We start from the raw sequence: 18,075 nt of genomic DNA on the forward strand, positions 1-18,075 counted from the left end.
AGGTTTGTAAAGGCAGCAGAGTGAGACGGGGACGGTCTCGTTTTTCATATCACAATGTCACAATTTGCTCACGTGAAATTGACTGATGTGCGTAAATGGCTACAAATTATGACATGGGTCCCCTTTAAACTGATAGTGTCTGCGGTCAAATAGCTGTGAACCAGCAGAGGGTGCTGCAAGCTCCCCTACAGTCCACGACTACACCTGGACGACACCAACACACAGACATCGACAGTGGGACATGATGGTTCGCCCAGGAAACACATGATGTCTGGAGGGTGTGGAGGTATACACGATGGGACTTGAGGGAAATAAGCCTCACTCATTTACTCTAGTTTGGGTACATTCACATGTGATTTCTCTTTTATTCTTTTAAATTGCACTTTGTAGGAAGACCATCCCATGTGTCTGCGAACACAGACAGGAGGTTTCCTTGATACCTACTTGCACAGTTAAATAACCCCTATCAAATGCTTTTCAGGGAAGGTCCAGGGAATCCGGCGATCCTGGAGCGATTTAGTGACGTCACACGGCGGAGGCAGCCAATTTCATTTGCACGATCACTTATATGAGGTCACCGAGGAGTCAAGCCTCTAAGCTCCTACATTTTCCCCCCCACGGGGTGTTTTCCCGCATTCGATTGATTAACGCTGACATATGGCTTCACAGAAGAAAGTTAAGAATTCCAGGACAGATGTATTTATAAGTCAGCAAATCGCATGAAGCTTTAAAATGTCATGTGACCAACACGTGCCAGTCTCACACTGTCTGCTGAGGAGGGAGGTCATTAAAATGTAGATCGAGCGCATTTGGACGGATGCAGCAAGTCTACAAACACATTTTGTCACATTGTTCAACAGATACTGAGCGCCCCGTCTCTTTACACGGCTATATGGCTGTGTTTCGGTAGTTTAGGCTACAGATTAATAACAACAATAAAAAGAGAACGACAGATCAGCAGTGTTGGTCCTCCTCCTCTCAGTGCTGTGCAACATTACTGTAGCATCCTAGCTCTTTTCTCAACTTGGCCAGCTCTACGTCTGACCTTGCTTTGAAGTGATCTCTGTCAGTGCCGTTAGCCATGTCGCTAAGAGGCTTGCAGGCAGCAGATCAGTTTAGCACAGCCTCACCTGTCTAATCTGATTACTTCAACAAGGGTGCAATCAATGCGCAAGGCAGGGCAAACAAGTACACACACATCGTCACACTTAACGGAGACCATCTTCATGTTTATTAAGCTTGGCAGAGGTGACCGAAGCTGTGACGGATGTTTCTGCTGTATCATCTCCATAGTTAAATGTTTTCTCAGTGTGAGGGTTACTTGTCCCTTGATAAGCTTAAATTCCAGCTGTAGACCTGCAGTGTACTCGACATAGTGCGGGGTCAACAGAGCAACAGCAGACTTTCAGTGGCTTACCATGAGATATTTTCGGCCCTCGGCTCCGGCTCACATAGTTCTTATGCTTTTATTAGCACCGCTCCCCGTATGCGAGATGCTCATGTCGATCTTTGCTCTGTGACTCTTATCATGCCCAGTATTTGAAGCTTAACCTCAAGAAGGGGAGGGAGGCTGTGGAGATGTCAGCAGGGTCATGAAGCCTCGGATGATGTGAAGAAATATGGACGTGTTAAAGATGCCTTGACATATTTTAATGAATGTGACAAAAGCTTTATTCACTGTGAACATTTTCTGGTATTTTATCAGGTGTGATGTTCAGATTAGTGAGGAATGATTTATGCAACCTAAAACAAACTCTGAGCATCGTCAGATTTATTTGATTGATGCACTGAACTGCTATTTTAGTAGTCAGAGCTTCGAACAACTAAGTCCCTCCTCTACAGTGGCGGTTCTAGACCAGTTTTAATAGGGGGGCCAGGTTGGGGCCGGCTTTTTTGTAAGGGGGGCACATACAACCCGGAAAAAGGATAAATCCCTCATTCAGACAAAACAGTGTTTACAATTTCCGCAATTTTGATTGGGTATTAAACTGCCGAGACACTTTATTCCTGCCTTTCCCTTCAACACAAAATCATTGCAAGAAATCTTTCATAGTATTAATAATGCAGACTCCCTGTCAGGGGGGCCAAAGGGGGTCCAGACTCAGAGTTACGGGGGCACTGGCCCCTGTTGGCCCCCCCTAGAACCGCCCCTGCTCCTCGACGTACCCAGAACTGCTATTTAATGAAAGAGAGTACCTCAGATATCTGCTGTCTTATCCATTATGGAAAAACAGGACCACAAAAAGGATTTCATCTTGTGTGAAACTCATCATTCATTTCAAGAACCTAACCCTTCCAGAACTTCATTTCGGGTTTCACTTCCTTGTCGTCTGCCATCATTCACAAAACTCCCTACTTTATTCCTCTCAGCTTTGAATGTGCCCAAAGTAAAGAATATAATTAATTTAATGAAGCTCCTCACACAAAGCCGACTATCACTGATGGCTACCTTGAATTAAAGGATTGCATTTAAGAACCCAGGCAGGTGCTATGATCAAGGCACCTGTCGCCTCATATAACCCTGCTGCAGCAGTTTAAATGCTCTGCAGACCCTCACTCCCGCTCTTTCCTGTTCCCCTAATCTTACAGTAGAGATGCTAAAGATGCTGACTGAACTTCAGCATGGCTCAAACACCAATAAATGGTTCATTTACCCCATTATTTTTTGCCAATTACAGCTCAAATTGGTTGTAAAGTGGTTTTGAAGATTTATAGATGTTTTCTAGGCTACATTGGCACCAGAGTCTCTACTTTCACCTTCTTAAACATCTCCTCCAGCCCTCCCCCTACACACACTCTTCCCACACTAGTATGGATTAAAAGCTAAAGAGGGCTGAGAAGTCAAAGCTTACCAGTCCTCCCCACTCCTCCCTTTCCTTTTACCTGTTACCTCTCCCCAGCTCTCTGCCAAGCTATTTTTTACCAATCCGAACTGGTTCAGGCTTGCGCCTCTTCTCACGCATCGTCCCATGCTCTGTGGTTTGGGGTAGGTCCCAGTCCAAAAACAGGGACTGCAAGAACTGAAGACCAAACCACTGGAATGAGGAGATCTTTCATTTCTGAGGAACTTAGATGCAAGGGGAGATAATTTTATTCTATTTTCATTTTTTTTTTTACTTGTTATGCCATTCGGATTACCTATGATATTTTTTCCCGATGGACGAATAAAGATAACTGCTCCTGCTGTATACTTCTGTATACTTATTCCATCTGGAATTTGAATGGTGCTATTCGACAACAGGCTCCAGCGCTGACATGGCACCCATGTAGAAAAGCTACTTCAGGTCTGAATTGCTTCTTATCAAATATATATTCACTGTGACTTTTTTAGTATTGTGGGTTGTAGAGGTATGATTTTGTTAATGTCAATAGTTCATCCATCATTCTGTGTCATTGTAAGCTTGTTTAAATCTGTTGCAGCCGACCTATCCGCTCCAGAAATGTTGGGATGTCCCTTTATACCTTATCCCTTCATGCAATTCTTAGAGACCTTCAGAACATTGCTCTGTACATTTAAGGTAAAAGGGGCTTTGAGGGATTAGCATAATTTGACCTATTTATTATTTTCAGAGAAGTAGTTAGTGTGAGACTAGAATATTCGCCAGTGCTCCTCTTAACCTATTAGCAACTAATAAGCCAAGGTGAGTATTAGCCACTTTAGGAGGCTTGTCAGTCGTCACTGTCTTGCTGCATCTCAGCTTGACAACGAGGAAAAAATTCAGGCCAGGTTGTATTTAGTGGAGTTAATATGTCATATCTGACCCCCAAGTGAATTTACAAGAGCCAGACTGTTAAATCGTCCAGGCCTTACACGGGCCAATATCAGCTTATGCAGATATATACTGTACATCGGTATAAGCGTGTGTGACGGCTCACAAGTAAAGAGAAGTTACAGGATGTAAATGCCACAGTGATTGAGTCCATTTAGGAACGTTATCACACACAGACTGCCAGAATGGTCCCTTTATGTATCTATGGTATATACTGTGATAACTGTGATTCATGATGTCATCCCAATAAGCAACCAAATGTTTTGTTCGGAAACACATTTTTTTATTGCATCACCTGACACTACAGTGTTTCTTAGTGAAAAACAAACAAAGAATGTTAATTGAGTCATCATAAATCATAAGGTCCACCTGCACAAATGGGTACAATGTGCAGGCCATGCCCTCATTTATGGTGACAGGCTCAGACAATTGAAAACAAATCACCTTTTGAAGTTGTCTTCATAAACCAACATTGTATTGGCTGGAGAAGCTGAGCTTACAATGATCTGAATTTTAGAATCAGCTACAATAAAAATCCTCCTCACCACAGGTAGGTTGGTCAAGTCATTTGCCAAGATGTCATGTCAATACTTTTGACATGGGCAGCCATTTTTAAAAAGCATGTCTCTGAATACAGACTGAAGCTTCGGCTGTTTTTTTTTAGTAAGTTATGAACAGGATTTAGAAGTAGGTTTTCAAACATAAAATCATGTCAGTTCCCATGGTTACATGATTATTTTTTGTGGTAAGAGTAAGAAATGCACAATATTCTTGTTCTAGTAGTCTGGTCCAGTAGTTATCATGTATTATTTTTTCAGCTGTTTTCAGTGTCCTTACCTTTTAAAAATACAGTCTCCAAATTCAGTTAATCTTTGAACACTGATAGGACCTGACTGTCTTTTTTCTTTTTTATCTAACATGAACACCAGTGTTATCTTAATTATACTCTGATTTAGTTTTGAGATATTTCTAGCAGGTAACAATAACTTAGATAATGTTTTCAAGAATCCCAGGGGTGACTTGACTTGAAGAAGAGGAATCATCCAGAAACTGAGACCTGGTCAACTGAGAAGATGTCAAAAGATTGACTTTAGAAGGGAAATGAGACCAAATAGTGACACAGAGGCCAGATTTAGTCCCACGTTACCTTGCACTTGATTTTATAAACTCTGTGGTCCCAGCAGAGCTAATCAGCTTGCCACACACATGCCATTAATTCCCTTGGCAGGAGCACTGGGCATTCTGGGCAACTCTGTCCTAGGCGACAGATGGAGGTTGATAAGATTCAACATCACATTCTGTTAAACAAAACAGATCAGCAAGAAGCAAGTTGAGGTCAGGCATCGTGTCTGTGTTCTGAAGACAGTTGAAGCCCTGAGACTTCACAGAAACAGAACACACTGAGTTGTCACGCTACTAATTTTCTTTCTCTCCCCCTTTTTTTTCTTATTTTCTGGAGGTAGTGATGGCTTGGGGTCGTTTCGTCAGCTGTCCAGTTTTGGACTAGAAGTCTGCGTGCCAAGGGAGACAGTCTCATCCATAAAGACACACTCACTGTCACACCAATCACCATAAACTCTGCACTCCTCTTCGGTGTCCAAAGCATCAGAATAGCAGTGTGAGGAAATGGCAAGTCACAGAGACCCTCGCTTTCTGCACAACCTGTCCTACCATCCACGATGGCAGCATGACTCAATTAAAGTGAAGAGAAAAAGACATATGCGGACAGTGGCTACAAACAGTTCCAGTGAATATAGTCTGTCTAAATCAATAGAAGCTTCATCATCATTGTCATCAGGACCATCTAAACCACAGTTGCCATCATCCAAATGCTTTCGGAGCTGCTGGGGAAACTGGTTTCTTTTGCCCTTAGTCCTATTCTTAATTCTGCCCTGTCAAGCTTGGGCGACCACTTTCAAGGTGGCCCTGGTAGGACCGTGGACGTGTGACCTGTTATACTCAAAAGCCCTCCCTGACTTGGCAGCCCGCCTTGCCACCAGCCGCATCAACAAGGACCCCTACCTCAACAAAGGCTACTGGTATGACTACACGCTGATCAATGAAGATTGCAAGTCCTCCCGTGCCCTTGCTCGCTTTGCTGAGCTGGATGGTTATGGTGCTGCTTTCCTGGGCCCCGCAAACCCGGGCTACTGCTCATCAGCTGCCCTGTACACAAAGGAGTGGGATCTTGGGATTCTTTCCTGGGGTTGCCTCAAACCTAACATGAACAAAGGAGGGATGTATCCGACATTTCTGCGGCCGCTGCCACTTTCATCCCGTGTCCTCTTCTCTGTGTTGCGGTACTTTCATTGGGCCCATGTGGCCATAATCTCAGAGGAGACAGACCTGTGGGAAGCCACAGGGCAGGAGCTGGCCTCATCCTTGAGGGACCTTGGCCTACCTGTCAACCCTGTGGTCACGATGGGGGACGACAAGGAGGGGCCTCGGAGAGCCCTGACATTGGTGCGGGAAGCAGACCGGGTTAGAGGTGAGTTAAAGAGTTAAAGATTTAAAGATGATTGAAAGACTTTTATTCCACATCGATCAAACAAATGAGTGAGCTTTATATCGTTCTTTTCTCCAACAGTGATCATTATGTGCATGCCTTCTGTCCTGATTGGTGGTCAGTCGCAGTACCAACTTCTGACAACAGCCTTGGCCATGCGTATGATTGACCGTGGTTACGTGTTCATCCCATATGACACCCTACTTTACGCACTACCCTACAAGGATGCACATTACTATTCATTAGGCAATGACACCAAGCTGCGGAAAGCCTATGACGGGGTCCTCACCATCACTATGGATTCTGGAGAACGCAATTTCCAGGAAGCCTTTAGAGATGCTCAAGACAGCTACGAAATCCGCAGCAGCACCCCACCAGAGCAGGTGAGACTCTACCGAATATTGTGATGATTAAGTGATATAGAAAAAGATCTTAAACAAACTAATACAAACATCACATCACTATCTTTTCTGTCAGGTTTCTCCATTCTTTGGCACCATCTACAACATGATATACTACATAGCTATGGCAGCTGAGCAGGCCCGTGCCAATGGAGGCCGTTGGGTAACTGGTCAGATCCTGGCTGACAGCAAGGGCGGCTTTGATTTTGAAGGCTTCAATCAGCCCTTGAAGGCTGGCAGGAACGGTGAAGGCATGCAAGCTCCCTATGTAGTGCTCGACTACAGCGGCATCGGCAGCACGCTTTATTCCACTCATACTCTGCAGGCTATTCATACAGATGGCAGGACTGGGAGCTTGAAATATATTCAATCGATCCATTTCGCAGGCAGCACGCCCTACACAGACTCAGGCTGTTGGTTCAGCCCATACTTTGCCTGTACTGGAGGTGAGTGCACCAGATGTTGGTAGGAGCTCTTGCTGTGTACGTTGCTGGATTTTGTTCATGCAAATCAATTAAAATTCTGTTGTTTCTTCTCTTCTTCTCTTCTTAAAGGCATGGATTCAGTGACAATTTTATTTTTTTCCCTTTTGTTCATCTCATTGATTGGATTTGGGGTGAACTTCTTTGGTAGTCTCAGGTATGTACAGCAGAATATCAAAGAACGATATCTCATCCAGTTCAATCTTTCTGAATTTCTCTAAATATTGGAAAAAATTGTGATCGTTTTCTTGTCGTTGTTTCAGGAGAGGTGGCAAAATTGGGTTCAGCTTTGGAGGTGGTGATGGATCATCGAAAGTAGTTTTGACCCTGGATGACCTGGTCTTCATCAACACTCAGATCAGCAAACGGGTCAGTGTCTCCTAGAAAACTGAAAGTATTCTTTACCTGTTAACTGAACTCTGTTCGCCTGTAAAAGATCATCTGATTGAAGTTGCCCTTTCCTCTTTTGAACTGTGTGTGTGAGCAGAAGCTCAATGACGAAAGTATCTTGAGAAGCCAGCTGGACATGAAGACGCCTCACCATTCAGTGTCTGGCCGCAGCTACTTGGCCTCCACACCAGACAGTTCGAATGTTGCTGTGTTTGAGGTGAGGCGAGTTTATCTTGACACATTCAATGAACTCCTGTTTTACCACTTTGGCGCCTTTGGATGCTGTTGGTCTCACAAAGTTGTGAAACATCTCAGGGTGACTGGGTTTGGTTGAAGAAATGCCCCGCTGGAGTTGTATCAGGTGTTAACAGCAGCACGGAGAACCTCTTTGTCAAGGTAAGTGAAAATACAACAACTGACAAAGTGTACCGACAGTGTACCGTTCTGTGATCACACATGATGTACTTCCATCTGAATTTGAAGCTAAAGGGATGTTGAAAAACATATCAAGCTGAGTGATATTCCTTTTGCAACATGTAGTAACATCCATGACACAAACCTGATACAGCCTCTGTGATTTTTTCATCTTCCCATCAGCTCAGAGACATGAGGCACGAGAACATCAATCTGTTCTTGGGCCTTTTCTTTGACTCTGGGATCTTTGGTATTGTGACCGAGCACTGCAGCAGGGGCAGCTTGGAGGATCTGCTGAGCAGCGAGGAAGTGCGTCTTGACTGGATGTTCAAGTCTTCCCTGTTAATGGATCTGATTCGGGTAAAGACAGACAAAACGACCTACTGTTGTTTAATTTCCCATCGTGTCATGTTTTTCTTTACTTAAATGTTTCCCACAATCTATCATCAGGGAATTAAGTACCTGCACAACCGCGACATCATCCATGGTCGGCTCAAATCCCGTAACTGTGTGGTAGACGGGCGCTTTGTGTTGAAGGTGACGGATTATGGGTACAATGAAATCTTGATTGCCCAGAGCATTGACACAGAAGAGGAAAAGCCTGAAGGTGAATTCATGCACACCCACAAACGGAATTTAGCCATTTTTCTGTGACATTTTTGATGTTCAGGGTGGAAAGCTCACATGTCGTACTGCAGTGTTTTAGCTTGCAAGTAAAGGTAACATGGGGAATCTGACAATCGGACCCATTAGCTATCATAACAATTCAACCACTTTCTAAAATTGCTGTTTGATTACATCTAATGAACCTTACATCAAGACTTAAATAAATGTGTATAAGATTTGTGTTGATATTTTAGAAATTAATTTAGCCTTTCCTATTGTATCATGTAACACTATCAAAAAAGAATATTAGCCAGGAAGTGGCTGAACGTTAACGTTAGCCAGAAGCTAAAAGGTAATTAGAATATGTGGTTTTACCTTGAAATAGGGCCGGAAGTCCCTCCAGATGTTCCCTATCGAACCTCATTTCAGTTGCCGTTCAATCAGTCACAGTGAAATGATAATAATTTGTCAGATTCTCTATTTTCATGCAACTTACAACTTGGAACAGGAATTTGACAGACATTTGTGCTTCCCATTCTGAGCATGGAGTCAGTGGAAAATGGCCACCGTGTGACTATGGTCTACTGTGCACCTTTTTCTAAATAAAGATCTGCTTTGGACGGCTCCTGAGCTGCTGCGGAATCCTGGTCAGAGGAGGAGAGGCACCTACGCGGGAGATGTCTACAGCTTTTCCATCGTCTCTCAGGAGGTCATCTGCCGCTCCTCACCTTTCTGCATGCTGGATATGCCTCCCAAGGGTGAGTGATGTGGCTTCAATAACCCCAAAGATAACCCAGAGAAAAAAAAAACGTGGAAGATGCTGGGGCCGTGTGCATTTTCTGAATACTTTTGGAATATCTGTGTTGCTAACTGATGTGTTTGCCCTGGACTTCATGCTCCCCACCCGAGAGCTTTTTTATTCCAAATTACGCAAAATTGCACAAAGTCACATTATAAACAATTGATTTTTTTAGTTTAACGTTTTCTGTTTGTGCCTCATGTATGTGTGTCCCCTTCTGTATGGTCGTGATCGTATGTGTGTGTTGACAGAGATCGTCAGCAAGGTCAAAGATCCTCCTCCATTGTGTCGGCCTGTTTTGTCAGTGGACGAGGCCCCGGTAGACGTGATACAAGTCATGAAACAGTGCTGGAGCGAAGAGCCGGAGAAGAGGCCGACCTTTGAGGAGATTTTCAAACAGGTGAAAACACTGTAAACACGCTTTGATCCAGATCTACTCCTCTTTATACAGTATGGTGAGATGACGTCTCTGTTCTGTCCTTCTCGTGTGACAGTTCAAGAACATCACCAAGGGAAAGAAGACCAACATCATCGACTCTATGCTGCGCATGTTGGAGCAGTACTCATCCAACTTGGAGGATCTGATCAGAGAGAGGACCGAGGAGCTGGAGGTGGAGAGACAGAAGACAGACAAACTGTTGGCTCAGATGTTGCCCAAGTGAGTGTCCAGCAACGTAAATTGTCACATAACAGAGATGATAAAACTGTGGCGTCAGGCTCTTATTCATCAGGCATCAGCACAATTACAATAGAATAAATACATGATGCTCTTTTTACTTCCTCAGGCAGGTCAAAGTTCAGAGACAGCATATTTATGCATCATGGAGGCTGCTTCTTGACATATAGGAGTGGTACTAAGGTCTTCTGCAGAAAGTTTACAGTACTTCTCATGAAATGTGGAGATCAGACCAGCTGTGGCAAATGCAGCAGAGTCGAGGTCGCAGAGAAATCATTTTAAGATTGTTATAAAATTAAGTTTTCTTTATGTTTTTGTCTCAATGTAGCCGTTGTTCTAATGCATTGAGCAACTGTCGGAATATTTTCTGGCTCATATTGGTTATATTCTATTTCACACATAACAAAAAATAACGAAATATACTGGAAGTGGTGTTTAACCTCAAATTCTCTGTATAAAATCACCACATTAAATCAACAAACTGTGTCCTGTTTTAAGATATTATCCTATAATATTGCTCACGTTTAATTTTCATAATGAATCAGTAACCAATTTATGTCCTAAATAAAATATACGTTTACAGTAATGTGTGTACGAATGAGCAACTGATCACTAAAACTGTTTCTGTCTCAGATCAGAATTGTCCTCATCTAAAAGACCATTGTGTTTACATTAACTGTGAATCCAGTTGAATCTGATTTAATTTAATAAATATTATATCAGATCTAATTTAAAATGCTTTCCTGTATTACGCCACTCACTGCATATTGAGAGGGGAGAGTCATTGCACTTTAAGAGACTTCATTTTGTCTTTTTGCAATCAATAATAACAGTAAAAGTGCTAATTAGATTGAATCTCTGATGACCGTCGTCCACTCATCATCTTCCTCCCTCAGGTCTGTGGCTCAGGCACTGAAGACAGGCAAGCCCGTCAAACCCGAGCATTTCAGCGAGGTCACTCTGTACTTCAGTGACATCGTGGGCTTCACCACCATCTCAGCTCTCAGCGAACCCATCGAGGTGGTCGACTTGCTCAATGACCTCTACACACTCTTTGATGCTATCATTGGACTGCATGATGTCTACAAGGTGACTGCTATTTTTGGGGGTTTTTGGTTGAATGTCTTTAAATCATTTTTCAGTTGATTGAATATAACAGACAAACAGACATTTTTTTAAAAATTTCAACTGTTAATTCTATAAATCAATAAGTTCTTGTTTCAAGTTTTTGATTTTTTAATCGATGCACCCAACATTTATTAAATTCCCTTTTTTTTGTGTGGTGGCCAGTACTTTCAAAATTTGCAGTGCTGGACTACTGAGAAAAAAAAAACACCTTGTGTGTATTGAACCCCTGTTTTTTTTCTGTATCTAAGGTGGAAACTATCGGAGATGCCTACATGGTAGCCTCAGGAGTTCCCAATAGGAACGGCACCCGTCACGCAGCTGAGATGGCCAACATGTCTCTGGACATCCTCCATTGCATCGGGACCTTCAAGATGAGGCACATGCCTGATCTCAAAGTCAGAATCCGTATTGGTCTGCACTCCGGTGAGCAATATGTTCATCCTTTCTGTGCTGTGATAAACTTTGCTCTAATCATCGCGATCTACACCAGCATGCTGCGGATGTATATTTCTTTGCTTTAAAGCAACATTATGCAACTCTTGCCAATGACCAGCTGTTCATGCACTATGTAACTTGAGTTGAGGGGGTATTTAACTCCTGCGAGAAGTGTGTAGATAAAAACAAACTGTGTGACTTACGTGACGGACAGAAAGCCTTCCTTTTTGTTAAAGTAACCGCTAACTGTTGCGACCTTTAGCTGCCTTTAGCTAGTTAGCTTCGTTAGCTGTGCAGCTAGTGGTCCTACTAGCAGACTCTGCTTGGATTGGGGGCTTATATCACCGTGGGAGTGTTGGTGTTTACGCCCCTAGCACAGCAGCTTTTAACGCTGGAGGGGGAGTGCGGCAGTGGAAAAGCAGGCGGGGAGCGATTAGACAGGGGGAGTCACCTTATAGGACTGCGAACTGCACCATTATCCGTCACCTAGGCATCAGGTAAAGCTACCTGTCCATAAGGAAGTTCCTTAAATCCCCAGCCATAGAACATCAGAGGGAAAACATAAAAACTTCTTCTACTAAACTATGATCCAGTGACCAAATGCCTTTGAGCCAGTCACTAGCCACAATTTCACCCATTTAGAGCAGCTTCTCTGCTATTTGTGCCGTTTGTTACTGTTTTTCAGACATATTCTCGATTAGAAGTGGCTATATTAGTGAAAGTGGTGTGGAGAAAGCATTGCTTTGTACAATTTTTCTGGCCACTGACTGTGGTCGTTGCTTTGTATTCAAGTGCAACTTTCTGTAGGAGACACAGGCAACGTGAGGCAAAGCAGTAGTTTGCTGGCCATTTTCACTGCTAGTTCTTTTGAGGTCATTCTGCAGTGTCTGAGCCTTGAGCCTACAGTGGTGGAAAAAGTGAATACCACTTTTTAAGGGGGTGCCAAATCTACCAATTCTTGCATAATGTTGCTTTAAGAGCCACTTGTATGTGCGTTATAATGAAAAAAGTCAATGCAGGGGAACAAGAATCCAGGAACCCAAGCCTTTAAGACAAGGAGGTATTTTTACCTCCTTTATCCTTGTCTGGAACTTATTCCTGGAACAGTGAAACACTATCCACTTAGAGCGCTGTCATCCAATTAAAACACTGCATACGCTGGATTTCTAATTCTTTGACTTTCTTTATGCACGCAGAAGTGGCAGTGCACTCTCGTGTGGTCAGAAAAGTGCACAAAATGGTTTATAATGTCATACATTGCTTGCGAAATAGATGTGTCCTGCTCAGACCTTCTTTCACACTCTGTTTGCAGGCCCAGTGGTAGCAGGAGTCGTGGGTCTTACAATGCCTCGGTACTGTCTGTTTGGAGACACTGTCAACACAGCATCTCGAATGGAGTCCACAGGGTTGCGTGAGTATCTCGAATATCATTCTATACATCAGAGTAGTTGCTGTACCTGTTCTTTTTTTTCACATTTTGACTAAGTGAGGACGCCGGGGAAGTTGGTGTGCACACTGCTTGAGGCTAAACAGGGCTTTGAGAGAGCAGTCCTCACTAATCCTTTAAGGCTATCAGCAGAATTAGAGGCCAATTGGAACTTTCAGTGTAAATGTCGTCAATAACTAAGTTTGCCTCAGGTCCCCTCTGCATTTGGTCTAAATCAGGTATTCTATGAACTCCTCCTACTTGCGTTTGGAAAATAAAACTCTCACATTTGATGTGCGTCACCGACACAAAGGCCTAATCCGTTACAGTCAGATGGCAGAGATGACTCCACTTCTGTCAACGGATATAAAGTCCTGCGCAATCCTGCTGGATAACATAAGAAACAACTGAAAATAAACATTAAACAGCTCCATACAAATCTTCCTGCCATAATCCAAGTCTCCAGAAGCCAAGAGATCCAGAATTGATTCACAGAGACATTATTTACACCCGTGACAGGCAGTCGAGCTCATGCCTGGATCTCAGGGCTTCTGGGTACTTGGGTTACTCAGGGCGAGCTGTATGGAGTTATTGTAATGTTTTGTTTATGTTCATTTGCAGTAGTGTGTTTGTTTGTTTTTTTACCTTTTCAAACAAGTCCCCATCTACTTCAGCTGTTAAGGAGAAATGATGCAACTCTGTTTTGCTGTGAAGCTCCAGAAATGTTTTGTCGACTACGAAACTTCGCCTGACTTTGCATGAGCAGATACAGGCTGAACTTTCAATTATTTTGCTGAACTTATCCTTTAATAATAAAGACTGGTGTCAGTCTAGGGTTAACGCAATTGGAACTGGATCACAGAGTATCAGCGGACATACTATATACTGACAAATTACTTTGAACCCTTTCGATCTAAAAACTGAGCAGACTGCAGAGGGCACAAAGAAAAATGGGTTCCCAAAACATTTAGAGACAAAATGCATCATTGCGTTTCAATCATTGATTTCAGTAACTTTCACTTTTCACAGAATCAATCAAACACTGGCTACAGCATCGTTTTCCCCTGACGTGTTACACCATGGGACTGTGGCTTTCTTAGCTTGATTATTCTTCCTATTTCAAGTTTAAATAATACATTTGGTGTCTGAATTATTGATGAATTGTTTTTTCATACTAAAATAGCCATTATTGAGGAAATGAAGAGAAACAAACTGCTGGATACTTGTGCAGCTCCCTGAAGATCATACTGTAATAAATCAAACTATTTATATTTAATGAAAGCTGCAAAAACTTAAAACGTTTCTAATTAACAGTTGTGCATTTTCTGCATGAGTGTACTGATTATGAGGGATAAAGCAATCATGAGTGGTCTACTACCACCCAGTGGCTTCATACAGAATGACAGCCTGACTTACACATTTCTCAGTTAGAATCACTTTAAACGTTGGAAAAGTCCCACAGCCAGAACAGATTTGTCAAGTACACCTGATGTCAAAGCGATGTCAGCGCGCACATGCTGAGGATGTTTCTTTTACTTGCTTCCACAGCTTACAGGATCCATGTCAACCAAAGCACAGTTGATGTCCTGAACAGCTTGAAGCTGGGATACAAGATTCAAACCAGAGGCATGACCGAGTTAAAGGTAAATAAAAATTGATATGACTGTTATATGCACCAAAAAAAGGCAATGTACCTACTGTGGCACAGCATCGTAACACTTGCTAATGAATGCTAATGATAATTCTTTTAGGGAAAAGGCATTGAGAACACATACTGGTTGGTAGGGAGGGATGACTTCACCAAGCCTCTGCCTATACCTCCAGACCTTCAAGGGTAAGTGACGGCTTTCTCCGTTTTTCTGTTATCTCCTCCACATGTGCGTAAATGTGATTTGCCTGATTGAATCTTTGCAATTGAACTGTGTGATCTGAGATTATTATATCAGAAGTTAAAGGTCCGATGTGTAGGATTTAGGGGGGGGATTTGGGGAAGAAGTGGAAAAGAATAGTATAGACCTTAAAGTAAGATCACTGTGTTTTTGTTACCTTTGAATGAGCCTTCAGAGGGAGAGGGTCCTCTTCCACGGCTTTGAAAGGACAAAACTTACTCTGGCTCTAGAGACGGCGTCTCGTGTTTCTGTATTTTTTGCAGTTTTTAGCGACTAGGTTCGTTTGGTTCCAAATCTGCAATCGCACCACTACAATCCTACTCACTGGACCCACTGGACCCCAAATGTAACAGTATTATGTTTGTGTTGTACTCCGAGTCACAGTATATAAAAAGCTGCATTTCTTATTACAGGGGAAGCAATCACGGCATTTCATTAGAGGAGGTACCTCCCGACAGAAGACAGAAGTTCCTGGATCGACAGAAGAAGATGGGCTAGCCTCATGTTTTTGTTGTTTTGTGTTTTTTTTAACTGGTGTTCCAGAATGAAATGTGAGATTTTTCCACCGTGAAAGAATACAAAGAGAGAGCTGTGCGAATGGCAATGTTGAACATCGCAACATTCAGCTACAGTCTACTACAGTCTACTACAAATTTGCGCGACGCTCAACATGAAATTCAGCAGCAGTAACATGTGAATTCACACTTTTTCCAAATGTTGAAATCTTTTTTTTTTAATACCAATATAATCTCGGAGATTCTCTCAGTTCATAGTTTTAGCACATCGGTGCCACAATATAAAACCTGGCGCCAAGATGCAAAAAATAAGAACTGGAAAGAGGCTTCTGTCTATATTATACTTGTTCAACAGTTGTTTTTTATACTGAAAATCAAGGTAATCACACAACACAATGAGCATACTAAGCCTGGATACAGGTGTTGGTTTAGAGGACAGTAATCACCCAACAAGAAAAAGATTGTGATTGATGTCTGTTGCATGTACTGTATGTATTTGTACTGATCTTTGTGCTTCGTAGAGATAAAAGAGGGATTTTTTTCATGAGCACTCCCCACACTGCTTCACTCCACTTTTCATACAATGACACAGACATCTCTATTGTAATTAAAGCCGGAGAGCAGCAGGCAGGTCAGTGTAGGGTTGAGAGCTCAGGTCAAACTGGACGAACGCAGCTATATTTTACAAAAAAAGACCAGTCAAACTATTTTAAACAAAGCATCTGTTTTATTCATTAAATGTTAGATTTAATCATTAATGTAAAACTTAAAAAAAAGAAAAAAAATGCACTATCTACTTTTATTAACACTAACACCCATTACTATGATAGGAGTGTTGATTTGACTGATAAGACCGATCTCACATTAACTTATCGATTCAATTGAACGGATCTCAAAACAAGAATGTGCTTTAAAATTTAGTTAAGGTGACATGTTCCGAAGATGATGATAAAAAAAAAAACCAACAGACCGAAACAAAAAAAATTCCAGCATGTAGTAACAAATCAGCACAAAACACAGTATAGATTTCGAAAGATTTATGTGCATCCACAGTGTGTTTCTCTCCCTGATCGTGGTAGAGATACTGCATACAGTATGTATTGTTTTTAACGATGTGTGTATTGCTTTTAAACATCATGCTGACATGTTCTACCGAAACATAGAAGACGTACCCAACATACAAACGAGACCCAAACCATTGCTCGCTAACGGCAGCGTGGCTTCACCTCCGGTACATTCCTACCGTAGCCCATTACTGAAACACGCTGCATGCATGGCTGAATGTGTTTTTAATAGGACAGCAATAGGACGACCTGATTGCTGTGTATCTGCAGAATGTCTGATACAATTGACTGGAAAATGATCATCTCTGATAATGTGCTCCGGCAGATTGAGCCTTTTCATGTGTGTCTTTTCAAGGGAAATGTCTGGCTGTGTCTGAGTTTTTCAGCCATTATCTTAATTTTTTGGGGGGGGCTCTCCTGGACCCCAAACAGCAGCTGTGTCTGAACGTCCTCTGAGAAACAAACAAATGTTGAATTGAACACAACCTATGGGGGGGGGTTGCATTCAAAAAAAGGGAGGATAAAGTCTTCTGAGTCGTTTCTCTGCAGCCTGGGGGTGTGTATATACTGTATATTTGTACAAAGTTAGTTTGTCTTTGTGTCCTGTGCAGGGTTAGGGAGTTTTTCTTTCTTGCTTGGCTTCCCTGAATCCCTGACACAAAAGGAGATATCAACAAAACACAAGGGTTTAATCACAGTGCACACAAAAAAGCAAGCAGCCGCATTGTTCGCTCACTCTCCGTCGGCTCGCTAATTGTCTGCCGCAGCACTGATATTGAAGCAACAATAGGCGGGCAGTGTCAGGGTGTGATTTCCCTCTGACAGCACTTTCAGTCTGTGGACATTTTTTTTAAATTTCGGTTTCTCGCTGCTGACCACTTCTAGCACACGCCGGCTTATCACAGTAGCTCCCCATATTGACAAACCAAATGGACACCTGATGACTTGATCATCAGGTTGTCAGGGCTTTTGGTGGAGTCTTTCACACCATTGAGTGTTTATCCCCGGCTCCCAAAAAAAAAAAAAAAGCCGTCTTAATGTTTCTTTGATGGGTTATCTAAGGAACAAAAATGAGTTATTCTATTGCAAAGGTAGGAACTAATTATTTTAGATTTTTAATCAATTTGCCAAATAGATAGATGCCATCAAAACTGAATGGACTGTACTGTTAATCATGAAAAGTGATCTCAACACGAGTCTGTAAATAAATTATGGTTTTAGTGACGATTGTGTCTTTGTGTGTTTGTCCTATTGCCTGCTCTTGAGCATGTATGTGTTGGTGGTGCCCTGACAGCACACTGAATTATGATTCGGAGGAAGTGGAACAATAAATCGCAAGTTCAGTAAAGGTCAGTTAATCACACTGTAGACAACAGGTAAAGCATTTAAGGCTTTAGGCAGTGCTGTAAACAGGCAGGGCGCTAGAAAGGATTCAAGCATCAGCTACGTTAAAGGATGAGTTCACTCAGAAACTACTCACCCCCATGCCGACGGGAAAGTCATGTAAAGTTTCGTAGTGCGCAAATTAGTCCTGGAGCTTCACAGCAAAGCAGCGTTTCAGAATTCTGATAAAC

The 18,075-nt window shown here is 42.4% G+C and overlaps 1 protein-coding gene across 1 annotated transcript; it reads left to right on the forward strand.

Annotated features, from left to right (window-relative positions):
- Positions 1-2,891: 2,891 nt before the first annotated feature.
- On the forward strand, positions 2,892-17,725 carry gucy2d (guanylate cyclase 2D, retinal). Its single transcript, XM_030439126.1, has 19 exons — positions 2,892-3,284; positions 5,234-6,258; positions 6,358-6,659; positions 6,754-7,123; positions 7,232-7,316; positions 7,423-7,528; positions 7,647-7,766; positions 7,865-7,945; positions 8,147-8,323; positions 8,414-8,570; positions 9,178-9,327; positions 9,620-9,768; positions 9,863-10,026; positions 10,941-11,133; positions 11,421-11,595; positions 12,920-13,018; positions 14,582-14,676; positions 14,785-14,867; positions 15,336-17,725. Exons 2-19 carry the CDS (start codon positions 5,397-5,399, stop codon positions 15,418-15,420), a joined length of 3,453 nt encoding a protein of 1,150 aa, XP_030294986.1. The 5' UTR covers positions 2,892-3,284; positions 5,234-5,396; the 3' UTR covers positions 15,421-17,725.
- The last annotated feature ends 350 nt before the right edge of the window (positions 17,726-18,075 follow it).

Source organism: Sparus aurata, chromosome 13 (genome assembly GCF_900880675.1).
Source record: "Sparus aurata chromosome 13, fSpaAur1.1, whole genome shotgun sequence".
In the NCBI taxonomy this organism is placed as follows: Eukaryota; Metazoa; Chordata; class Actinopteri; order Spariformes; family Sparidae; genus Sparus; species Sparus aurata.